This window comes from Haemaphysalis longicornis, unplaced genomic scaffold (genome assembly GCF_048455015.1).
Source record: "Haemaphysalis longicornis isolate Haplotype H1 unplaced genomic scaffold, Haemaphysalis longicornis Haplotype H1 scaffold_5, whole genome shotgun sequence".
Lineage (NCBI taxonomy): Eukaryota > Metazoa > Arthropoda > Arachnida > Ixodida > Ixodidae > Haemaphysalis > Haemaphysalis longicornis.
Window position 1 is genome coordinate 175,420,680 of NW_027526385.1, and position 26,816 is coordinate 175,447,495.

At 48.5% G+C, this 26,816-nt stretch overlaps 1 protein-coding gene across 1 annotated transcript in view; it reads left to right on the forward strand.

Annotated features, from left to right (window-relative positions):
- The first annotated feature begins 268 nt into the window (after positions 1-268).
- Positions 269-26,816, forward strand: part of LOC144140009 (beta-mannosidase-like) — a 159,945-nt gene continuing 133,397 nt past the window's right edge. The window contains exons 1-5 of the mRNA XM_077672223.1: positions 269-979; positions 1,391-1,520; positions 3,619-3,759; positions 23,207-23,353; positions 24,825-24,973. Of these exons, the coding sequence (XP_077528349.1) occupies positions 269-979; positions 1,391-1,520; positions 3,619-3,759; positions 23,207-23,353; positions 24,825-24,973 (1,278 nt within the window). The remainder of the gene's footprint in view (positions 980-1,390; positions 1,521-3,618; positions 3,760-23,206; positions 23,354-24,824; positions 24,974-26,816) is intronic.

The following is a 26,816-nucleotide window of genomic DNA, read 5'->3' on the forward strand; positions in this document are numbered from 1 at the left end:
TAGCCCCAACTTCAGGACGCAACCAACTCGGGAGCTGTTCTCATTGAAGCTAAATAATCAGCCTATTCCTCGCAAATCATCTATTAGGGTACTAGGCTTACACATTGATCAAGACCCCCAGCTGGCCTTCTTCGGCCAACTTTTTCATCTCAAGCGGCCCAGCCCAGCTAACCCTACTTCGAACATCGGCGCACCGAGGAACGGCGGTGACGGCCGCCTCCCCGCCTAGACTCACGGGTGATCATCCCCCGAGCATCGGAGTCACAAAATGGGGGGCGTCGAAGTGGAAGGTGAGCCCATCTCGCCTGAAGAAATTACGGAGGAGGCAGGCTGGCTCACAAGCCATCGTCGACGTGGCGCTCGCGCCATCGCTAACATGAACCTGACCCCTCGTGGGCAAGACGCTGGCAGCGCCCGTTCAACGAACCAGAGGCCACGTGCACAACAGCAACTGCGCAGGCAACGGCGAACGCCTCGCCAAGCGCACCTGCCCAAGGAAGACATAAAGATCGTGCTGCGGCCGAGAGAGGGCCTGGACGTGACGAAGATCAGCCTCGCTAATCTGCGCGACGGCGTGTTAAGCGCGACCGGCCTCGCATGCGAGGAAGCGGAAGAAGACGTCCTCCGCATCCACACCACCAAGAACATCATCGTTGCAAGTACCCCCAGCAGGGAGCGGGCAGAGAAGTACAATGCAATCAAAATGCTCCGCATCGGACAGAAGACCTATGACGTGTCCGCGTACGTGGCACCGCCGGAGGACACCGCCAAAGGGGGGATACACAACATCCCTGAATATGACAGCGCCGAAGTCATAACGAAGAGTCTCGTGTACAAGAAAAACCCCGCGATTCTACAAGCAAGAAGGATGGGCCGAACCAACTCGGTCATCATCGTTTTCGAAGGCGACAAAGTACCCCACTACGTCTATTATCGCGGAGCCGAGTACAGATGCTTCCTGCACAAGAAGCAGCATGAGGTATGCGACGCATGCGGCCGAGTGGGACATCGATCCGATGTGTGCCCCATACCAGAGAGCAAGGTATGCAAAAACTGTGGCAGTAAAAACCCAACAGAAAACCATCCGTGCGAGACAAAATGCGCTCTGTGTGGACTGGATCACCCCACCGGGCACAAAAAATGCCGTCAACGATTTTGTACTCCCTACTTGATTAAAAAACGACAGTGGGAGAAGAAACGAAGGCAAGAGGAAAACAACAAGGGGCCGACGTGGGGACACATCGTCCATACTCAAACACAGCGAGAAGCAGGACAAGGAAGGCGATAGGCGTGATCGTTCCAGCTCCTTCCCGCGTCTCCCTCTTCACGAGCGACCGAGAAGGAAGGACTCAAGCCGCGCATCTGGTGTACGAGGTGATTCCACCGGCAGACAGCACCGGTCGAGATCGAAGTCTCGACGCCGAAGCCCCAGTGCCGCGGGCAGCCAGGACTCGAGGCATCGATCAAGGTCCACGCCTCGCAGCGGAAACGTTCCGCCGAGTGGAAACTCAGAAAGCAAGGTGAGCTGGGCTAGCGCGGTCTCCCACAGCGCAGCTCCGCGGACGAACGCGGAAGACGGTGGTAGCAAAGCTAGCTCGGCAGAAGTACAACAATCAGAAATCACTAAAATCAAACAGGTGCTGGAGATAGTACTTAGCGAAACTAAGGCCCTTAAAGCAGAAATTGCGGAACTCAAGGGCGCAGACGGTAATCTACTGGCCACGCCGCAGAATTCAGGCGCATCCCATCGCAGCCTCGCGGCAACGAGCATTATACAGCACCAATCTCCTAAAACACTGGTGTGAGAAGAGCCGTCGCAAATCCCTTTATTAGAAGCTTCGTCTAGTGATGAGATGGACGAGTCGACACTGAGTCGCCTGAGTCCCCCCCTCCGAAGCGCAGGGCGACTAACAAAGAACAAGGCCTCTCGAGGAGCCCCGAGGTATCCGGGGCAAGTGAATGGAGAAATCAAGAAATGATTAACTGATTTGGGGAAAGACTGAGCGGGACGCTAAGCGAAAAATTCGAAGCCATGCTGGCAAAATTCGCCGAGAGCATTGGCCCCAAAATCGATGCCCTGAACACGAGAGTGACATTGCGTGAAACCGCCACCCCGCGCATTAGCGTGGGAGGAAAAGGGGGCGCGGGCCCAACAAAACCTACCAAACCCTACTCCAGACCCGCTTCGGTGGAAAGTGCTAGAGCCACCCTCGAAAACGCTCAGCACCGAACCTATCGCGCGGAATAAGACAAACAAGCTTGTCGTTTGGCAGTGGAACTGTCGGGGCTTCCAGCGCAAAAGGGGTAACGTAGAGCAGTTTGTTAAAACCAAAAATCGAGATGATACGCCGGACGTTATTTGTCTCGAGGAGACGGGTGGCCCAGCAAAATTATCAGGCTATAAGTCCTACTGTGAGCTGGATAATGGCGCCTCGGATAATGAACCAAAAAAGAAATCTATTGTGGCGACCCTCGTCAAGCATAACTTGCCGGCCATACATCGCGACATTGATGACGGCACAACGCCCGCGGATCACGTTCTTATAGAAATAATACCAGGCAGGAAACACAAGGTTGGCAGTTTCTTCATACTTAATATATACAGCTCCCCTCATAAAAATCACAGATTTGCAAAGCTGTTCCGCAAAACACTAGAAAGTGCCAAAGGAAACACATTGGTAATCGTAGGAGACTTCAATGCCCATCATCCTGCGTGGGGATACAAGCGGGGAACGATAAAGGGAAGGAACCTCTGCCTTGACGCGCAGCAGGAGGGCCTTACCCTGATGACAGACCCCGCACACCCTACGCGGACAGGAAACAGTGTAAATGGAGACACATCACCGGACCTCACATTCACGAAAGGTACACGAACAGACACCACATGGCTAAATACACATGAAAACATAGGCAGCGACCACTTCCTAATTGCGACCACATTCGAGGCAGGGGTCGCGAAACACAAAGGGGGGAGACGACTCAAAATTATCGACTGGGATGATTTCCGTCAGATCAGAACAGTCGAACTTGACTCAAGCGACAGCGCTAGCACCCAACAGAGGGATATTGAAGACATATAGGAATGGGCAGCACAGCAACGTGGTAGCGTAGCGCAAGCAACTAAAGACATACCAGAAGAGGCAAACCTCAGTCAGGCCGATGCTAGGCTACTGCACATGTGGGAGGCCAAGCAAAGCCTACAAAGGCGATTAAAAAGATAAAAGTTAAATCGTAATTTACGCAGACGTCTGGCAGCCCTGAACCTGGAGATTGATGACTATGCAAACCAACTAACACGGCAAAATTGGTACAGTACATGTGACAGCATGGAACCCCGGATTGGCCTCGCAAAAACTTGGAGCATTCTTCGCTGGCTTATTGACCCGGAAAATAGCAAGAACACTCAAAAGCACAACCTGAGCATCTTACTGCACCGATTCGAAGGCTCGGACAATGACCTAATAGAAACACTTCGTGACAGATATATAGGGATGAACGCCAAAGAGGAGCTTAAAACACACACGGGCAAGGAGAATGAATTCATGGACCGTCCCATCACGGTGGGGGTAGTACGAGGTGCCATTCAGGACCTCCGCACCAGATCTTCCCCGGGCCCAGATGGCATAACGAACAAGATGCTGCGCAACCTAGATGACGCCTCTGTCGGGGCCTTGACCCGGTACATGAACGTCTGCTGGGAACGAGGTCAAATTCCGGGGCAGTGGAAAACAGCCAAGGTGGTGATGATCCCCAAGCCTGGTAAAAAGTTGCAGATAGATAACCTCAGACCCATATCACTGACGTCATGCGTAGGTAAACTAATGGAGCATGTCATATTGACAAGGCTTAATAGACACGCAGAAGAGGAAGCGCTTTTTCCCGAGACGATGATAGGTTGTCGCCCAAAATTGTCAACGCAAGACGTCATGCTTAGGCTTAAGCACAATATCATTGACGGAGATAATTGTTCCCCTTTAGATACTAGGGCAATTGTGGGGCTCCACCTAACCAAGGCCTTCGACAACGTAAAACACTCGGCTATATTAGAGAACATGGACAAACTAGGAATAGGCCGCAGGACGTATGAATACGTCAGGAACTTCCTTACGGACCGAACGGCTACACTTACCATAGGGAGGCTCCAATCGGCCACTTTGGAGCTCGGGAGCAGAGGTACGCCTCAGGGGTCTGTCCTCTCGCCCTTCCTTTTCAACGTGGCCATGATGGGTGTTCCAGAAAGTCTAAATGACATAGAGGGACTATATCACAGCCTGCACACCGACGATGTCACGCTCTGGGTGGCCGGGGGTAGCGACGGGCATGTACAGGACACTCTACAACGGGCGATTGAGGCTGTAGAGGGGTATGTAGGACCGAGAGGCTTGAGTTGCTCCCCACAAAAATCGGAGCTGCTCATATACCGTCCGTCCAGCACAGGGCGCAAAATCGACTCGACCACTCCAAACATTCACCTTTTTGCAGGTGGTACTCAGCGTATCCCTACAGTTCAGAGTATCAGGGTACTGGGCCTCAGAATTCAGGCCAATGGGCGCAACATAGAAACCATACGTGCGCTGGAAAAAAGCGTCCATCAAACAATTCGGCTCATCTCGTGCATCGCCAACAGGCACCACGGAATAAAAGAGCATAACCTAATAAGATTGGTGCAGGCTTTTGTTTTAAGTAGAATCACATACGTTACCCCTTACCTGAACCTAAAGAGAGATGAAGAGAACAAAATAAATGCTATGATAAGGAGAGCGCAAAAACAAGCCCTCTCTATATACCTGTAACTGCATCGAACGCACGCTTTGAAGCGCTCGGCCTCCATAACAAGCTTAGTGAGCTCATAGAAGCCCAGCTAACTGCCCAAAGGAACGGCTTTCTAAGAGTCAAACAGGGAGGAAAATACTAGATTCTGTCAACATAAACCACAGAGGAGCGCAAGGCGCGGAAGTCGAAATACCAGCGGAGATAGGGACCCACATACATATCCCCCCACTCCCTAAGAACATGCATCCCGTACATAACGAGGAGCGACGACAGGCCAGAGCCAGGGCTCTGCACAAAAGATACGCGAAATCCGAGGACGTTGTGTACGTGGACGCCGCCGAATATACCAGCCGCGACGCTATGGCCTTAGCGGTAGTGAATCCGCAGGGCGATTGCATCGCCTCCGGCTCGGTCTGGACGACGGACCCGGAGGTTGGCGAGGAGGTTGCCATTGCCCTGGCAATGGTCGCGTCCTGCAAGACCAAAGTTATAGTAAGCGACTCCAAGTCGGCAATACTAAACTATGCGAGTGGCTGCATCTCACCCGAGGCGTTTCGTATTCGAAAATCCGGCTTGACTATGGAGCGGGACGGCAAAATACAACTGGTAATGGCACCGGCCCACTCTGTCCTGGCCGGGAATGAGTGTGCGCATGACGCGGCTCGAGGTTTCATTGACCGAGCCGATGTCGAAACTCCTCACACAGACGCGCACTCGATACGACAGTCAGGAAAGGACAGGCTGGTGTCCTACAGAGACATAGTTGACCATTATAGACTTGAAAGGGCCAAATACCCAGCCCCAGACAAGACACTGAGCAAATGGCAGTCAGTAGCGTGGCGACGGCTGCAGACAGATTGTTTCCCCAATCCAGCGGCTTACAGCCGATGTTATCCAGGGCTCTATTCAGATAAATGCAAGGCGTGCGGTGACAGGGCTGACCTACATCACATGGTATGGTCTTGCCCTCTCCGAAGAAATGACCCGCAAAGCAGTAAGGCAGGGTAGCCTGCACTCAGCATAAGTTCGAAGGACCAGTGGGAGACTGCGCTACGCAGCTCCAACCCGGGTATCCAGACCCGGCTCGTCCAGATGGCCACGACCACCGCCAGGGACCAAGGACACTTGACCGACGGCTAAGCAACAAATCTGGGCAAATAAAAAGTTGTTCAATCAATTAATCAAGACAGCCAGGCTACTACATGGGTCACTAACACAATTAAAATAATTAAACAGATCCTCCGCATTATAAAGCGCTTCACGACACACCAGTGGGGCCTTAAAGAACATGACCTTAGACACCTCACTCACACCCTCCTCATTTCACGAGTCATGTATGCCTATCCTTACCTCAATATTACTAAAAACCAACAACAAACCCTTGAAATACTTAATAGAGCAAGTCTACGACTCATTACCGGCCTACCCACTTACATTAGAATCCATGACCTTTACGACTGCAGTAACATGCCTACATACGCCGACAGGGCATACGCACTCCGTAACTCGCTTGTACAACGACTGTCCACCTCACGGTACGGACGACACATCCTTGAAGCCATTGGCCACAATACCTCGCAGCTGCCAGACATAGCCAAAACATCAGAACCATGGACCACCCTATCATTAATGAATCCTAAACACGATCCCCAACCACAAAACAGGCGGAAATCTGCAAAACAACACCAGAAACGGTCTTGCCACCCTAATACACTCAGCATCTACACTGACGCATCTAAAACAGAATTTAGCACAACTTCGGCGTATCATTTACAGGCATTTAACTTCAATAGCGTTCATTACTTCCCACCAGATTGCACCATTAAAGGGGCAGCACTAGAAAGCATCATCCTCGCACTTCATCACATTGTTCATACCATATAATCTTTTCCATGTACAAATTCATACACTTTCACATAGATAGTCGGGAAGCTTTCCTGGAATGTCGCCATCAACTATCCTACAGCCTCCGAGCTAAGAAAATCCAAGAACTCAAGAGCATCCTTCACCAACAGAACATCGACGTCACCATCACGTGGGTACCCGGCCATGCCGGAATTCCCGGAAATGAGGCGGCCCATTTGGCGGCCCGTGCATCGTTCACAACCGTGCCCCAAGCCAGCTGGACGCCTTCGGACTGCGATTATAACCCTGACGAGCACCGGACCGCCATCAAACAACAACGGAAAGACTTTCTCGCCTCCCTGGTCATTCACACTCCCATTCCCAAGTCCTATTCTCACTCTCAACAAGTCCGCCTCAGACAGCTAATGACAATTACCAACCTTTCCCTGCAAAACGACAACAGTTTTTTCATTCTTCACCTAATCAAGGCATGTGTATCCCCTGTGAAATTCCGGACACCACTGAACACATTATTTGGACATGCCCTCGATTTCAAACTGAAAGACAGGTTCTCCTAGACACCCTTCCCGCTAACTTACGCCCGAATTCGTTAAATGATCCCCTGCGTCCATCCTACCTACCTAATTTAGCGAAGGCAGTGTGGGACACTCTCCTGCAGTTCATATCCCGACCCACTATTTTTCCCCTGCTATTTCCCACCCATACCCGTCCTGAACCTTAACTTATCGCTCCTAAGGGGGTCTGATGCACTAGCAAGGGACCCCCGGGTGTTTTATCTACATTTAAATGAACGTTGAAAAAAAAACGGATGGTAGGTTTGACGTAATGTTGATTTATATCAAGTAATTATGCACACAAACATTGTACATTTTTCTGTTTTCGTGGGAATTTTTGCTATAATAAAATTCTCATATATTTCATGGCAAAGGTCCTAGTTAGTTGTACAGTACTTATAGTTGGCTACCCCTGGGCCAACAATGTTTCAATTCTTGCGACCCATCCTTTGGTTATAAATTCTACCAAAACAGACAACTTTTGGGTATTTTTGGTCAATAACAAGTAGCAATAACACATTTTCACAATTTTAAGCTTTTTAAGGTGATAATATAAGGTTCTTCATAAGGTTCATGTGAAATAAAAACTACCGGTAAAAATTTTTAAAATATTTCAGAAATGTGGCGACATTCCTTTTGTTATAAGGGTACACTAATGTGTTCCTTGTTCATGATCCCCGCCCGTATTGTCTTATCTTGAACTCTTTCTTTAGCTGCCTGAGCTACAATAGCAGTATTCCCACCGTTTCGCAGTGGCCGGTGGCCGCACCGCGAGCTGAGCGGTTGCCTAGCAACCACCGCAGCTGGCCGCACCGCTCGCCGCGCCATCTGGCATGGCGTCAGAGGAGGAGCCGGTGAAACCACGTTGCAAAAACCAAGGAGGAGCCGGCGTTGCATCGCATATACAGAAGCGGCGGCTCGGTGGGATTCGTAGTCAGATGGGGAAACTGCATCGGAGAGGCTGAAAGAAGCCAGGCTTGGTCTTGGGAACGAAAACAAGAGGAGGCAGCGAGCCGAGGAGACGGAGGAAGAAGGAGCCGCACGCCTCAAGAAGCGTTATACACGGGAGGAGAACCAAGCTTACATTAAACGTACCTCTCGCTACGCACACGCAGGCATAACTGAGTTAGGCCACAGCGAATTTTTTTTTGCGATTTTCAAGTAACTGGTTTGACACAGTAGACACCCACATTCACGCACGCGCCGTGAGTCCAGAGGTCTTATCAGAGTTTTTCGTATGAACTACCGGTGAACGGGAAATGCACTAGTTTTTTACAGCACGCCACCATTCCCACAAAGCGAGCGTTCGCTTCAATTTATAAAGATACTCGAACCATCGTGAAGATGGGACGGCGAAAAAGACAAATGCGGGCGCTTCATACAAACGAACCAACATGGTCCTATATGTTTTTTGCATCGTCCACTTTCAACGCTGGTTTTAGTCTGTTCACCCACTCATCTGCATTCCTCCTTGATTTTTACTCGTCCCCAGTAAATGTGCTACTCACTCAATCAGTCACACGGTAATGCTCTCCTAAGCACTCTACTAAAAACCACGAAGGCCTTCCACTTCGGCTTTTGCCAAGCCATTGGGGCATATGTTATAGCTGAGGACCATGGCACGGTGAAAGATGCATCGCTTAAACTTCTTGCGTACTCCTTCACTACGAATATCATTCAAACAAAAGCATTGTACAACTAGGATTAACGCAGTCTTCCCCACGTGGGAAGATTCCAGAGCAAACACTTCAAACAGTGCTGACAACACTTGCGTGTTTCTGCCCTATTCTAAAGTGTTTCCATTTCTTTGTATCTGCACTGATAGCTGTATTCTCGGCCTCCCGTGCTGGTTGACCATTGTGTTTTGTGCACCTCTAATCCAGGTTCCGCGAAAATATTTTTTAACCCTAGTTAACTAATGAGTATCCGCTGCTCATCGAATTTGAGATCTAAAACGTCTTGGCCCAAACTTTCTTATTGAGTGTATGCTGGGCCTTCAGTATTCCAGCATCAAGGTCAATCCCCCACAAGGCGACGTACTACAGTCGCCATCCAACGTTACTTTGCTACTTGCGCGTTGGAACCGAGCTCGCGGCAGAGGTCGGTCACCCTGCACCCTTGGTGATAATTTGACAAGCTCTACTCTGCCACGCCACAATTCGACGCCGACCACGTTGGAATCGTCGAGGCGAAGATCGCATCTTTGAAGAGCCAGACGCTTCTCCAGTGAAGCGGCGAGTGCCGGCCGACATAATGGGAAGACCAATGACATCTCTACGGAACCAAAGCACACCCTGGAAACGCCACCCGTCAACCCGGTAACATATTTGAACCACGCTTTCGCATTAACAGTGTGCTATGATGACGTAAATGAATTGAGAGTGAGAACAAAGAGGCGTTTGTAGTGCAAATGTGCGATGAGCTGCGGAAATTCAAAACATGAGGAAGCGAAGGTCACTTGTTTTCGGTAGGCCAAAATAACTGCATATTAGCGAAACTCAACCTCTCCTAATGATTTTTTTTATGTCTTGTCAGTGCGCAGCCACGTGACCCTCCCTTATCTTGAACCAATACCACAGCTGCTTCGTAATCTAGCCAGACTCCGCCTAATTTGGCTAGATAGTGTAAGAATGTAACACACATAGTCACTTGGGCCACTCTGCCCTTCTGTTGAAGCGAAGCTCGGCGGGGATTTCCTGAAAGGGGTGTGGGGAGAGGGGGGAGAAAGTCGAGGCATGCGTGACTGAAATTCTTGCCGGATCTGTTGCTTTGTTTGATCTTACACCAGAAAACACTGGCCTCGGCCCAGCACGCATGAAGAGCGCGGTGTGGCCAGGCCAGCCTTCTCTGGTGTAAAGTAAAAGGGCCCTTTCAGCACTGTGCCTGTTATTCATATCCAGGAGCTTTTTTTTGAATGTTTTTTTTTTAATATTCCGATCCTATAAGCTTACAAACAAGAAATTCACCTAATGATGCAAGTAATCAGCGAATTACGGGCATGAGATCAAAATAGGTCATCAGGTATACATAATTCTACAGCACACTACGAACACTTTTCTGGTTTTCCAATATTTTGGAAATAACTACGCCCAGTTACACAAAATAAAGCTGGTAGTGCAAGTACTTTTAGATTTTCAGCCATATCATCAAAGTAGGACTTCAGTCCTCTGGGTCACGCCGTCATCAGTTTGACCTTCACTGGAACGTCTGCCCCTTTCTAGCGTTCAGCGGTGGAAACAAAGAATGGTTGTTGTTACTGCAAGTAGCATCATTGAAGGACTCTGCCGCAGGAAACTAGCTGTTTTGGTTTTGTACTATGTACTTTGTACTATGTTTTGGAAATGTACTATACATTTCGACTGTTCGTAGAGGCCCTTATTTAGTGCGCGAAAAAATATCACATGGATTCGTTCTTCACTTGCGAATTGGGTTTTTAAATGTTTGAGGATCGATTACACGCACCTTGAGCGAACGTTGGACGCATATTCAGCGAAGATTTCAACGCACTTTGGACGCAGTTTTGATGTTATAATGCTTGAACACTTCCCTTAGCTTATTTTAGGCAGGGAAGGTAAAGTGTTTTTTTTTTTTTTTGCTGACAATGACAGGAATTTTCCGACCAACGAGAGGCGAGCAGCGTTGGTGTAAACGAGCGCACCCTTGAATCTGGCATGCATCAGGAGCAGCGATAACTATTGGCGGTGAGATGTTTGAGTGGCGCCCCCTGGCTCTAATGTCGGCTTAGGGACTCGCGCCGCTGTCGTCTGCTACACTCCGCTTGTGAGGGGCAGCAGTGCCTGTGCTAGAAATCGCCCGCTTTGATTTTTTAGTGCATTAAAAAGCGTACTTCTAGTAATTCGGGTATTTTTTCCAACTTCTGACACATTTAAATAATTTAAATAATTTCAAGCGGTATCTTCCCCAACTTTGCAACACGCGAGAAGATAGAGAACAACTTTGTTCAGAGCATCGGTCAGAAGATCGTGTGTAGCTCGCCCTTTTCGCCCTTTCTAGCTTATTCGCGGAGATCAGCGCTCAGAGCTCCTCGATAAGTATTCAAAATGCGTAAGCTTTCCTGCTTTTTGAGATGCCCTTATGAAGGATTAACATTATAATGCTACATACCAAGCAACGAACCCCTACACGCGCATTGCACAGCAGGAAATAAAATGGCTGTCTTCTATTTCTTTCGTTGTTGCTGACTTGTATCAGATGAATGTTTTTTTTTCTTTCTGTGCCCAACGCACTAGTATTTCCCCACCGTCACAGACATTTTATTAGGAGTTTTGGGGATGTTTGGGAGGCTCACAAAGATATAGTGTGGATATTTTCTTCAGGTTGTATGGCACACATTCCCTCCTTCACAAATTGGCTTTCGTTACGGCTGCGTGCTAGAAGGTGCATATCCGCAGTGTGCGTTGTTTTTTCACATGGAAATAGAATTAGAACATTTGTGCTACGCCACCGCGTTCGCGCCTCAGACAATGTTGTCCAGGGTAATCGAATGCGGCATTTTTGCTCCGAATTTCTATCGCAACCTTTGTTATCATAACGACCTCACTCTCCACCCGAACATTGGTAACATGATTACGCTGTTGAAGGCATGATATACTCGCTAACTTACGCAATAAGTAGTATACGTGCAGATATTGCACGAATCGAAACTGATGAATATTTCCAAGCAGCTCTTTATTGGTTTCCAACACTTCGAGGCGCAAAGAACAAATCCTATTCTGTTCAGGATGGCGTTATATGAATTGAAGAAAATTACTCTTACTCTCTTGTCCTGGACTGTGGCCCGGCCCACTAACCAGCTCGGTTTCATTGTTAAATATCGTTTTCTCCTCCTCCGCTCACTCCTCCTCCTCTTGAGTGCAGTTTTCATATAACACATATCCGAATATTGGGAAGATATAGCTGCTGGAAATGTAACGAAATCTCCCTCCAGGTCTGAGCAAACATATTGTTACATTACCGTAGACGTGACTCGCTTTGCTCAATAAGCCTCCATACTGGTTAGAAACCTGGTATACAACGGCCTATACACACAGTGGGTTATTTGAAACTCAGCTGACAGTTATTGCAGCCAATAGTGCAGTTCGGCATACTGTCATGCCATGACAACGTAAAGTGATGTGATACAATACTTTCGAGCGTTCGGCAAGGTTGCCATAACTGTTTTACCTTGCATATGATTACCGGGAATCGTAATGCCTTCTGTCAAAGCCGACAGCCCTGAAGGCTCACAATTTGTTTTGGTCTTGTATTTACGTTATTGTCGCTTGCTAGCAGCCGGCTATTCCGTTTGTTCGAAAGATTGATACAGATGCTGAGGCCTAGCTCCGAATCTTCGCGCTCCGCAAAGGACCGGCTTCGCAAAGAATGGGTCGACGCCGGCAATGTTTCTTCCGTAGCAGTATCCAAAACTATACTTTAACTCATACCTTGAGCTAATGTATGCGATTTTAAGTCTATTATTATGACAAAAAGTTACGCACACTCAAATTCTCCCGCACGCAAGCATCAGACGTCGACCGAGCGCTAAGAAACAGCAGGGAGAGCGAGCCTGAGTGAAGCAGACGACAAATGCGAGAATCTCTAAGCCGGCGTCGCGGAGGCGCGCTTCGCACGCAGCGCCGCCCGTGTTCGCGCTCACCGCCAATACGCCTGGAGCAGTGCCTGTAGGGGCGTCACTGAAATACCCATAGCGGCAATTTTGAAAGTAGCTCACCACTGTCGCCGCTGCTTTTGAGACCCGTTTATGACTGATATTTGCCGTTTCTATACGTCGGAAACACATATTTATGCGAACAGTGTCTGTGTTCGTGTTCGCAAGTGTGGTGTATTTACGAGAGTATAGCTATTTCAGACGCGATCTTAGTGCTGTACCAACGCCGCCTGTATAAACATTGCTTAACTCGTCGCGCGCTTTCCAATGGGAGCGGTAGGGACGCTTAGTTCAGGCACTCATCCGGTATGTGGCGCGCGCCAGCGGACGTCCCGCTTAACACTTAAGTCACTGCTCGCGACTCGCGAACATTGCACCCACTTCTACAGCGTGTGTCTGTCTGTCTGTCAGCTTGCCTCGAAGGCGTGGGAGCGCCGCCTGGGGAAAACTAGAAAAACTCTAAACTATTTTGCATAGTTTCCGCGAAGCGGCGCTGGCTAGCGGACATGAAACCACGTCGGAAGGCTTTGGAGCGGGAAAGGGTAAGAGAGGGCAACAGGAGAGTGGCTGTTTGGCGATTTTTCGCTCACGCGTTAGGCAAGGATTAAACAGGTGGCGTCGGCGCTACATTCGGTTTGTATGAGCGGCAGGCGTGTTTCACTGGCCGGCGTCGCGGAACTGTCATATGCGCGGAGCTGATTTAATTCCACTGCCGTTAAATTTACTATCAGTATCTCCGTGAGCCGTGTCTCTTCAGATGATTATTCTATGGCTATACAGCACGATGTAAATCGGTTTCGTGAGCTTACATAATCTAGCGGAGAACTCATACCCGACCACTCCAGTTGCGCTTCATACCTCAGATATAAATCACTATCATGGACATCGCAATATCGCGTAAATTTCACTAACATTCTTCGAAAGTAGGATGGTTCATGCAAAATTCTGTGCGGGAATCAGCACACGACAAAAAAATACTGCCGGGTCGTCTTGTCGCGAGGTAAGCGTGGAAACTGGCTTATAGAGTAATTCGCGTCAGCGGCTAAACACTTCTTCGAAACGACCCGCCGCTGTGGCTCAGTCGCTAAGGCATTGCGCTGCTGAGCACGAGGCCGCGGGTATAATTCCCCGGCGCGGCAGCCGCTTTTCTGGTGGAGGCAAGAAGCAAAAACGCCCGTGTGTACGAGATTTCGGCACACGTTAGAAATCACCAGGTGGTGAAACTTAATCCGGAGCCCTCCACCACGGCGCGCATCATGCCTGGGTTGCGTCGGTGTGCTAAACCATACAATCAATCAACCAATCAATCCACTTCTTATGCACATTGTCATATGACACATGCCTGCTGAATGTCACCCAAACTCATATCAGAGAGCCTTAACAGATACCACAATCTTCCAACGACACCGTTCATCGCTTGTAAACTTGCCTAATGTATTATTACTTATGGTACACTTCCAAAAAAGGCGTCCGCCAAGTGATCAGATGTTCGTTCAAGTAAAAAAAGTATCGTTTCCTCTTCCATGGGAACCGGTAAAACACGAAAGTGAAATGTCTCTTCACAGGAACAGTTGAATGTTTATTGTGCATCGGTATGAACTTGCACGTCGCTATTTATATTTCGTCGGTGTGGCACCGTTAGACGCATCAACGTCTTACACGGGATTGCACGCGTCGGAGCATTTTGTAACTCCGACTGAAACCACAGGCGCTCACAAACCGTCCATGTGAACGAAACCAAACGAGTTATAAGCGAATCGTTTGGCGAACACAGGCTGCAGCAGACCGTGTCATATCAGGACACGAGCGCGACATCAGCAAGTTGGCTTCTCGGCACCTTATGCTGCGCGTCGCCAGTACACGTAGACGCTGGCATCGAGGTGCTAACTGTCGCGCCTCTCCTAGATAAGGCGCGTTTGTCGGCCTATTTGCGCGTCTGCTCATAGCGTAGTCGGGAGCGCATTTCGTACCTCCCGTCGCGACGGATGAGTTCATGGATCATATCCCGACGCCGCCGCGTCAATCCAAGTTTTTCTGGCGATGTCATTTCCGTGATGGATATGACGTCAGTTGTGGACGCTGGCATCGAAGCCGACCCTGGCATTAAACACTTTCGTGTTAAAAACAAAAGGAAAGGGAACGTGACGAGTGTGCATATGACTACTCAAAAGTTGATTTCACTCGGCATTTGTACACAGCGATAGTTAAGCGTCTCCTGCCCCCCCCCCCCGCACCCCTCCCCGATGTTTTGCGAAATATCAGTGCATTTCGCATATGGTTGGTCGGTTGAGTACTATTTTTCTTAAGTTTCTACAAACATATTTAGCATTTCCGAAGCGCGCGCATTGAGTTTTAGATGCGACGCAGAGAGCATCTCTTGTCGGTGGCCCTGTCCTTCCTGCGTGCGTCCGTCGTCGTCGGCCTCCGCACTCTCCTCCGCTCACCCCCTCTCCTCTCCGATAGCGAACACTCTCTCGCGAGGGGCAATAGTCTCCTCAGTCCCGGAGTACCCAAATGGATACCACAACCAGAAAAGCAATAGCTTTCCCGAATTCGAAATTAGCGCGTCAAAAGTTATCTCCCCGCGAACAGCAGGCCTTGCTTTCACTAAGCCCCTCTAGGTGGCGCGATGTGTCCAGGCATCTCTGAAGAGCAAGGCGGCAAAAATGGCATTCACCGGCGCGAGCGCTCGAATGCGTCCACAGGGTAAAAAGACCCAGAGTACCCAAATGGGTACCATCAAATTTCATAACTTTCGTTTGCTTTTTCGCTATTCTATTTTTTTTGCACTTATTTCTATGGATAATGAATCAAATAAAAGTGTGTTGTAGTATTTTTGTAGTATTTTTGAAGCATTGTAGAATTTTGAAAATATTGGTCCTTGCATTCCACACGCACTGAAACGCAGAGTACCCAAATGGGTACCATCAAATTGTAGTACTTTCGTTTGCTTTCTTGCTATTGTAATTTTTTTGCGTTTATTTCTATGGATAATGAAGCGAATAAAAGTGTGTTACAAAATGTTTTTGTATTTACGCATTCTCGGGATGAAGAGGTTAGATTGGATTCGATTAGATTGGCTTTTCTTGGATTGGATTTGGATTGGATTGGAATAAAGTGGATTGTGTTGGATTGTGCTGCGTCATAGCCGCGGCAGACGCACTGGCGCTGGCGCGTGCCCAGGTGAGAGCGAACACTCTCTCTCAACATCTGCGGGTGTGCGGCGCAGCGCGCTCTCACTCCGCCGGTGGGCGGCGCTGCACGCGGTGCTGCGCATGTGCAGTACTCTCTCTCTCTCTCTCCGCGGTCTCCTCTCCTTCGGGCGCGCTGCGCATACAACCGGTGTGCCACTCTCCGGCGGCCTTTCGGTCGACGGTTGCTCTCCGCTTGCGCTTGAACCCCCCTCAGCGTCGCATCACACCAGGGTTCCCGCGAGGGGAGGTGGGCGTAATTTTTTTCATTCCCGTGCGAGCTTTTCTGTTTCGTCCAGCCTCGCATACTATTTATTTCTCCATGGTTTTATTCACTTTCCTTAGTCCTTGATATAAGGCGTGAGTGGGCAGAGATGCAATGAACCACAGCCTTGAAATAAACTGAACATTTTCGCGTGGCCTATATTCCCATTAAAGGTAGGCACAAGTTATCATCACGTATTGGGTAATCACATCCCCGAAACATCTTTTTCTACGACGTATATATTGGAAATAAAGCCGCATTTGCTGTCCGCACTGCACAACGAAAACAACCGCTCACTGCTTTAGTATCACGTCTAAATAAGCCGACAACACAAATCACTTGTGCCTGACATATTCGGAGGTTACAGTGGGGATATGCTGGTGCCTTCGCCGATGCCCGTAAAAGCGGCCTAAAAGCGCGCAGAGGCGCGTCCCCAAATAGCTCTTGTTCACCTTCGGGCACGCTACAACGACGCAGCTGTTTTTTGAAGTGCCCTAAACGTATTATTTGCTTAAAGACCTCAAGTTGTCGATGGCACGGAATGGCAAAAAGAAACGAAAGGGAAGCAAAACACTCCATGAGCCCCTATCATCCACGCAGCGCTCATCCCGTACGTGCCGCTGAGAAGCGGCGTCAGGCGGCGCGGTGATCGCGTAGGTTGAGGCTTATAGTGTGAAAAATGCCCCACGCGCCGGCAGGCTGAGAGGGAAAAAAGGAAACTCTTTAAAGCTTGCGCTACAACCGCGGTTGGACTTTCAATATTCTCTGTGGATGCAGACTTATGAGCCATGGTTCTGTTGCGGCGCAGCCTCAAGACGCTTTACGCTGAAATTTTCCGCCCGTAGAGCAACGAAGGTTTGCACACCCCGATGATTCAGGGCGCATTGGAAGTGATATTTTTAATCCCTCATTGATGGCGGCGTCCCGTCACCGAAATAGAGTGCAGGTATCCTGAATTTACACAACAGACTTCACAAAACGAGGGTGACGATGGGCGAATACACATCAAACGCCTGAAGAAAAATACATGCCATGGTCAGAATCGAAAGTGGTTCAATCTGGTTATGAAGCCGACGTGTATCCGATTGCACCATTCCTATACGGTCGAAGCCATCTGGATTGTGGTCTTTGAGTTTGACTCTAGGTTGCATGGGAGAAAGTTTCGGGTTCTAACCAAATTTCGATTAATGAGGAGGCTTTGATTTTATCTGTGGGCAAGACCGCGTGCTCGCCGTTACCTGTGTAAGTAAAATCCAATGGACTGAACCGTAACCGCCCTGATTGAGTTATCGGCAGACATTTTTATAACGCGAAAGGAAGGGCCATTTCCCAACCCTATAAATAAATTGACGGAGACACCTAATCCTACTTACGTATAAGAATGCGAGAGCCTTAGATGTTACTCCAAGTGAAGGGGATCTCTAAACCATGGCAGGCATCTCATAATTGTCATCTTGTGTTGAGACAGTGTCATTGTGACAGCAGGGTTATATGCCTGGCGCATAGTTTTTACGGCGTATCACTTGCGTTCGTGTGGGTGTGTTGTGGATTTAGGTGCCACGAGAGCGCGTTCCGCAGATGCTGCTGAGGCAGACCCATCAAGATCCATCGCCGTGATAACACTCAGAAAAAAAACATGTTTAGTGGTCCAATTCGGAGCTGCCATACCAAAGGGGTGATGTTTTTCGCTTTTTTGTGTTTTTTTGTTGCAAAGCTTGTTTTCTTACGAATATGGTCAGTTTCATGCGTATATTGTCTGCGAAGGCCTGGTTATGGTATTTTATTATTGTTGCTTTTCGCCGCGTCTGCGTTCGAGCACCTTTAGGGCGGGAGAGTACGTTTTAGCAAGCAGGCAACCTAGAAAAAAGGCGCTAAAGCAGATTTTTTATCTAACTTGAATTTAATTCCATCGCTTACAGCTTCTACATTCAGCCTTGGAGCCTCGGTTATTCTATTTCTTCGTTTATAAAGGTACGAGCAATTGTACGCGTTCGCCTACTCATCGTATGAATAGCTGAGCTGTGCTGCTGCCGTAGAGAGGCGGCGGACAGTCATGTAGGTTGCGTTTTGTTTTGCCCAAAACTCTGTCAAACTGCAAGAAAAAATCTGTGCGGGCGTCACTGCCTCCAGTAACAATTTCAAGTCAGCATATTCTCTAAAGCACACCCTAAAATGGGGTAATTAAATAAGGAGTCGTTGCGCTAGGCATGCCACTCTAAGCTACGAGTGCCATTTTAAAATCTCCAAAATAATGAACGCCATCCATATTACTCCAGCACAGCGACCGTGTGCATTGCGATATTTGGAAATGGGTGTGTGACGCTCTCCACATGGTCTTCACGCACTAAAATTACGAGAAAGAGAATGTGCAAGGGAGGATTGTTGTTGTTGTAAAAATTATTATGAATAGGACGGCACTAGGCCTGTTGCGGTGGGAGGAGGAAAAGGGAAAGGGGTTACGTTCGTCGCACTATGCATGGAGGCTTCACACGCAAATGTCCACAGTGAAAGTAGAATTCTCTTGAGGTCACGTGTTGCCCGGATCCAGTCCTCGTATGTAGACACGGATGACGGGCGATGTTTGTCACGTGCGTCCTTCAGTCCTTCACAGTCCCACACCAGGGGACGCATGCAAGGAAGGATAATAGATAGTGGGGTTCGTGGAAATGAAAGATTGTGAGGCGACGCGGAGAAAGATTGGGAGGGAGTGTCGAGAATAACAGCGTCGAGGGTAATAGAAGTAATGAGAAATTTGGGAAGGAGGCAAGTAGCAGGGACAGAGGATGTCGGGAATATCGAAAAGTAACAGTGTATAAGGAGCAAGGCGAAAACAGGACCAAGAAGAGCATAGCTATGCGAAGAAGAAAATTGAAGTGGAGGCGAATGGAATGCAGACATTAAAGAGCATTGCATGAAGGAAGGGGGGAAGAAAAAACAGGAGGTGGGAAGGTGGCAGTCAGCCGTGGAAAGGCGTTCAGCCATGGAAAGAAAGTGGTCAGCCGTGGAAAGCAGCGGGAAACGTATGAGAGGTAGGAAGGTGGAGGGGCATGTCTCTTCGGGGTAGGCAGAAATTCGAGGCCTTACCGCGCCGCTTGCAGCAAACCAAACAAATACGCGGGAAAGGTTTATATGAAATACATTTTGTAAATTTCTGGCCACAAACGATAAACAACAACGTGGGAGGAAAGTGATGTTCATTTAAAAGATTAGAACATGTCTGTTTTGGGGTGAGCGACACGATTAGTGATGTGCAGTAGCGTAGCGAGGAATGTGGGTCGGGGGGTGTTATACGCCACCTGCAAAGAAAACCCTGAAAGAACGAGAGCCTGCGAGCAAACATCATCTGATTTTCAGTTTCTTATTCAATATTCTTATTTCCCTTTTTACATTTTAATACACCGATGGGAAGTGTGAACACCGTGGAAGAAAAAGCCGACATGAGGACGAGACACACGGGGAATGCACCGCTCTGAAAATTTTGGTGGGTGTACTGACACTAAAACACTCCCCTGGATACGCCTCTGCTTATGTGAAAGCGCCTCCATACAGCTGGCTATCAGCGCTAGGTTCAGGTTGTGGATGCGGAGAAGCTAACGAAGGATGACGACACTCTTTTTTCGGGCAGGCATCTCTCCTCCGACGTGCCTCCTGCGTCGTGCCACTGTTGTATTTGCCGTCCAAGAGCTTCCTTCTTCCGTGAGACGAAGGCTGTGAGAAATGGATTTCCCGTAGGACTCTTGGTATGCTGGTTTTTCTGCTACGCCAATGCATCGGTCGAAATTTCTCTAGACGGATCATGGAGGCTTACTAATTCGAACAAGAGTGAGTACACACGTTACTTTTGTTCCCTAATTCTCGCTTGTTTGAAACGTCCGGCTTCGTATGTATTTGCGTATGTATGTATGTATGTATGTATGTATGTATGTATGTATGTATGTATGTATGTATGTATGTATGTATGTATGTATGTATGTATGTATGTATGTATGTATGTATGCATGTATGTATAATGTATGTATGTATTTATGTATGTACGTACGTTCGTAAGTACGTACGCACGCATGCATGCATGCATGTATGCATGCATGTACGCATGTTGTGCTTGTGCATGCATGTATGTATGCATGCGTATTTAGTGGAACACCGGCTATAAGTCACCAAGTTTTACGACAACCCAGGTTTTACGACGGAGAAGTCGAGTCCCGGGGAGTTCCCGTGCAGAAAATGCATTAGAAAATTTAGTTATTCCACGCGATTTCATGCCTAACTCGCGTAATCCGACGGCCGACGCGAAGCATGCGACCGACCGGCGGACGAAATGAAAGTTCCCCGGGCCTGTTCCGTGGATCTTGAGTCCCCTCAATCTGTTTTTGTTTTTTCTGCGTAGCATTCTTCCCTGTCTCATCTTCCATTTCTCTCCCCTCCAGCAGCCGCCCGTACCTCTGCACAATCCCATTCCACCTCTCCTCGCTGGCGCCTCCTCTTATTGCTCAGCGGTCGCAGGGGCAGTGTACTGCAGGTGTTCATTTCTTCCCCGAAGCAGTGAAGCGCCTACGAAGTTACGCTGGCGGGCGTGGGTTTCACATGTGTTTGTCATGATCGCGTGTGCCATGATTAGAATAGCGGTAGCTGAAATCGCGGTAGCGGACTAAGGTACATGTTTTTTTTTTATACAGCGTGAGTGGCACCCCAACTAAATTATTCTTTTCGCATTTATTTTTTTAGTAATAGGGTTTTCCAGCCATGCAAAGCATGTTTCTAGTTTACATTGAACGTTTTTTGCAAATTCGCCGCCCGAAACTATAGTGATAGGCGTAAGTGTGTTGTTAGGATTTTACGAAGCCGGCCTTATGCATGCTTTATAACGGTCCCGACAAATTCGTATCGTCGGGGTTCTTGTGCATGTAGGTATGCATGCGTGCGTGCATGCCTGACTGCATGCATACCTGTACGAGTGAATGGATGTAAGTATAGATGTTGCCATAAAGACCACGTTTTAACATTTTTTGTTCTCTCTAAATTACTCAATTGCGCGCACTTAAAATTTTCACTTATGTCGTAATTTATTATCGACAAATTTTCAGCTGCCTGGCTTCATCGCTAACCCGTTATTTCCGTGAGCGAGATTAAATGGCCGACAAAGCACCCCATGGTTTGCACTGAGAATGACCGACGACTGAAAAAGTAGTAGACAAGTGAACGCACTATTCAATTGACGCATATTGTGTATGGAAGCTGTTTTAACCAAAGTATAGCAGTGGTGTTCATTTGTGTGCTGACAGAAAAAGAAGGAGGGGTCCGAGGCATGCGAAGCGAGCAATATTATTTTATCCTGAAGTGACGCCAAGGCTGAGAAAGCAACCGAACCTAGTGGTTGTGGTCTTCAACTCAGCATCGTGTATTGGAGACAGGTACCACGGCCGCTCGATGAAAACAAGGTTCCATCGAGCGGCCGTGCATGTACTATGGTCCGGCCAAGTAATGTGAGCATGGTAGTTATAAAAGTACTGATTAGGCGCGTAGAAATTGCACTTCCGCGAAATGTTCTCTTTGCGTGGCGCGCGGTCGTCCACAGGCATAGATGGAACGCAAGATTATATTTTCCCGTGGAATATCTCGAGCATTCTGATGACAAACTCTACAAACGAATGTGGAGGATCTAAGGGCCCCTTGAAGCTTCATAGAAATGGTGCTGTTCGAACTAACTTTCTTTACACGAAAGCAGGAGCAGACGATAAGTGTGTAAGGCTAAGACGGTGGACGAGTGTACAACAGTGGCGGCGTTGTGCAGCGTGCACGTATACGTGCGATCGTAATGCAGTGCACCAAGCGATGAGAGCATGAACAACGCGAAGGCGGATGTATTCAGGCCTGACGCGAGACCGAATGCCCCGCCCAGTGCGTTGCACGTTGCTTCACAAGCCGTACCGCTCATCATGACGGCTACGCAGCGTTCACCCAAGATATAAGCTTAAGAAGGGCGACAAGCCAAGGTTGTTAGTGCCGGAAAGAGACACCAACAGGCGCACGATGTGAAAAGCATGATGATAATAATGAGAAGACGCGGTCAGTAGTTGCACACTAGTGTGGCTGTATCCACTACAACACAGGAGTGTTTGATGTGCGCGTAATCATAGTTGTTTTAAATTGCCTCTTATGACAGTTTGCCTTGCCACTGTAGCAACCGACTGAGAACCAGTTTCTGGCTTTGGGTGAAAAGGAAGGCGGAAGAATTGGTGCGCGCGCCGGTGCGTGTTATAACCTAAAGGGTCTCACGCCGACAGCCAGCAGCCCCTCTCCCACGATCAGGAAAACAAAATTCTTTACCAACGGACGATGTGTCGCTGTGAGATGTGACGTGATTTTAGTTTTCTATGGTGTGCCTGAGGATAACTTTAGCTAAGAGACTGGTACCCAGCAGCTCCATGCTCCGCCACGTTTCCAACACGTGTGCTCCTGTGGAGCATTCCCTGCTGTTTGCGCATGTACCCTGTCGCCCTTCGCGCAGCAATAACATAATTGAAACCCATGGTATTGATTTTTACTTTATCGTATATCAATAGGAATAATTATTGTGGCAAATAACCGGTATTTTACTACAGCTTTGTTCCTGGGCACATAAGCAGGCTGTACCTTCATTTGCGGTAGCAAAAACATTCGTATATTCCATTGCCCACGCGTTTAGTATTGTGTACACTATGAAAAAGTACTTACATTATGTCGGCTATAAGTTTTTTTGTCATAGAGAAGCCAGGCAGCGGCGACTGAGCCAAACGACAGGTTCTGCGGAGGCATTTGCCATTGTTTGTAATGCACCTGCTCAAAGCACGTACATTACTTAGACCCATGAAAAAAAACAGCTCACGTAAAATGTTGGGGATATTTGCAGCCATACACATCCCTGCCACTGTTCCTGGAGGAGTGTATACTGACCTCCAGAAACAAGGAGTGATTGGTGAGCCGTACTTCGGCTTCAATGATGTCAATTATGATTGGGTTGGGAGAGAAGACTGGACCTTCACAAAAACTTTTAATGGTACGTACTTACTGTTTCGTGGATCTATTATGCGGTCATGCAGATGAATGAGTACCTCAACACACCTCCGCGCCTTGCTTGAGTCGCTGCGGGAAATGTCTGCAAGGTAGACAACTAAACTATGGAAGCGAAGGCATTTTGGAAGACCTACGTGTTGTTGTTTGAGATACCTGCAATAACTTAGAGATCTGATTGATTTTTGTGACATTTCCCGCTCGGCTATCATAGCAGTGCTGTTTAAATTTTTGTGGATTTTCGTCGTGTGCATCTTTCTATATCTGCATACCGTGATACAACTTTTAGAAGTTTCTTTTGTGTTGTTCCCTAGAAAATCAGTTACGTTCATTGGTTTGAGGCGTGTCAAACAGTACCACAAGTTTCATAGAGATTAAAATAGCGAAGTGCTCTACTGGTGTCATAGACTATGGTTCGCAAGTGGATTGTCATTTCTCTCCTCCACTGTAATGTGGAAGTTAATAGGCCTCCGCTGGAAGCATTCCCCAAACTGTATTTCTTGTATATTGTTGTTGAACAACTGTTAGTATTGCGCCACAAGCCATTTAAGTGCGCCTGTTGCACAAGTTAGCATTCCGGCGGCGGGTTGCTAAGAAATCACAGGTGGAATCACAGGTCTGGTGGAATTAAGTGCAGGAAGTTACCTTTCGGGTGCTCTTCTTCAAGCAATGCTGGTGGTATTTTCTTTTTCCAACTCTTTTCTGTCGATACCCATGGGTATTTCCCCACATAGGCGCAGTGCCGCCTCTCCTTTCGCAGCTTTGCTGTTCCTGGAGGGCAATGCACATACACAGGCGCAAACACACCGAGCAGCGCATAAGATCTCCCCGTCATCCCCGACGGCGCAGGCGCGGTATTCGCTTACATCACCGCTCCTCCTCCTTTTCCGACTGTAAAATGGTGCCTTCTATCCAGCTCGATGATATCTTCTGAGTATTGTTCGCACTTCCGCGTTAGTCCACTCTTCGGTATGCTTTAGGGAGCCGCATAGATTTCTTGTTGCTTACTCATCTATTGCTTCGAAACAAACTGAGAGATGTCCGCCGAATTTTCTTGGTAGGCGCAAGTGATTTTTTCTGAGGCTGCGTCGGATCGTCGCTAAATGCTCAGCTTACTTGTGTAGCAAAACAGTGAGGCGCACTAACTACCTTCTCAAATCATCGCTCCGAACGTACTTGCAACGCTTCGTCGTTTCCATAATAGTCGTAACCCACTCTTGACTAACAAATTCTGTAGTTTTGTCGAATTGTCGAGCAACCGAACTGAAGAGAGGCCATGCTCTCCTCTCACCGTAAGGGGTAGAGGTAAAAGGTGCAATCGTACGTATGACAAGCGATTGCTTATTGTAAGCAGAGCACGTATCACCACACTTAGTTGAGTTTGTGATGTTCTTTTATGAGCTTTCGAAATCGACAGGAACAATCTGTCGCTTTTCTTTTATTTATCACGCACGCAGTGGCGAACTCTCTTCTCAATGAGCGTCGTGTTACCCTGGTGGCTCACGGCATCGACACAGTGTGCAGCGTGAGACTGAACCAGGCGCTGCTGTTCAATGCGAGCAACATGTTTGTTCGCTACACCGCTGACGTCAAAAATGTGCTCAAGGTAAGATCTACTTCTGGAGGACCGAATAGGACTTTGCTGCTCTGTTACTCATTAAATCCGTTAAAGCCGTCCCGCAAATCACGATCCTTTCGTTGCAGCTTTCGCTGCACCTTTCATTTCCGTGTTTTACCGATTCCTATGACAGAATAATGAACCGCAGTTTTGTATGTTGAGCTACACTGGCCGAGGTTGGGCAGTTTCGCGTGGCTCCAGGAAAGCCGTACTACGCACGCGCGAGGCGCAGTGACGTCACACGGCACACAGAAAGTTGCTCGCTGCCCGACGTCTCTCACACACCCCACGCGCCCAGCGTCTTCGCCGACCTGCGTTCCGCACATGGTGGCCCGTTCCGCTTTATAATCATGCGAGGGGTGGTCGGGTATGGTAGAGATGTCTCCTGCGCTGTAGCAACACCGGCGTACGCCTGTGGAACCAACGTAGCTCTGGGGCGATTGTGACGCTTCGCCGGAGCCGCTTGATAAATATACATGTGTCACATAATGCGTATACCGTGAGTGTGGCATTGAAGCCATAATCAAGCTAATCCTAGACAACCACGAAAACTAACAATAACCAGGTGAACCTTAGCTCACGCTACGTATATCCTGGTACAGCCGAACAAAGCCACTGGTAATATTTTTTTGTGAGGTCCTCAACTACTCCACTTCTAAGCCAACGTATTCGAACCAATACTTACTGTTTATACACCAGCGCTCAAACGACACACTTTTGGCACATTTCGGGCCAAAATTTTTTTCTTATGGTCAGCGACAGCTTCAATAGACTATGATGTAGTGCCAAATCCTATGTGTGAAGACATCTTGTTCTCCTATGGACGAGCAGTTCTGGCTCGTATACTAAAAAAATATTGGCGGAGCTTGCACTAGTGGTGCAAACGGGAAAAACATGAAAGCTTGGGGTCAACCTAGCTTCTCCCCACACTTCCAGCGGATTCTAGGAGAGAGGGAGTACTCAGGCCACAGCAGTGCAAACGCATTTTGAACGGCACTCTAACGAACATTAGGTATGTATAGTGTTTTGTTCAGTAGCAATCGTTGTCATCCCTTTCGTCGACGTCTTCGGACGGCACATCCGCGTAACGCAAATCCTCTTGTAGCACGTCCTCGCCTCAGCAGATCTCCACTACTTCGTCAGCTACTGCGATGGCCGACTCCACCTGTGGTTGTGATGGAATGGCTTCACAGGTTCGTCGCGGCGCACCCGTGGCACTCTGGTTGCTACACGATGACGACGACGACGACAACGACGAAGCCGGGAACTCCTTAGGTGGCGTACGTTCATGCGCAAGCCTGGACGACGCCGGGTCGTCGCCGTGAGGCACACCCTCACGTGCGCTCGGTATTCAGTTTTTTTTTCTAAACCCACTGCGCGAATGTCGCGCCCGGCTCCTCGCGCCGGGGACTCAGGTCGGTGGCCACGCAGTTCCGCAGTTTCGCGGTGCGCAGTTTCGCTCTAGGTTTTCCGTCTACGCCGGAAGGCTTTGTGTCGGCCTAAACAGCTCTGCTGTTAAAACACCCCGCCCTGTACTGAACAACAGGCTGATTGCTGATCTCTATGACAACACACTCATGTCTCTTATGACGCGCAGCCAACGATAGGGGTGAGTCGGCAAGCTCTATGAACAATGGAAGTTTTCTGGTGTTCAACTCATTACGTATTGAACAAAGCTTCACCTATTGACTATTTCTCACACATCATTGTAAACACTCCTTTGCTCGACTACACTGCCATCTAGGCGATTGGTACCTTAATGCGTCTAGCTTCGGCTTCAGACCCTTCTTAGCAGCCGGTACATGTTTGGGAGACGAACAAGTCTTGAAGA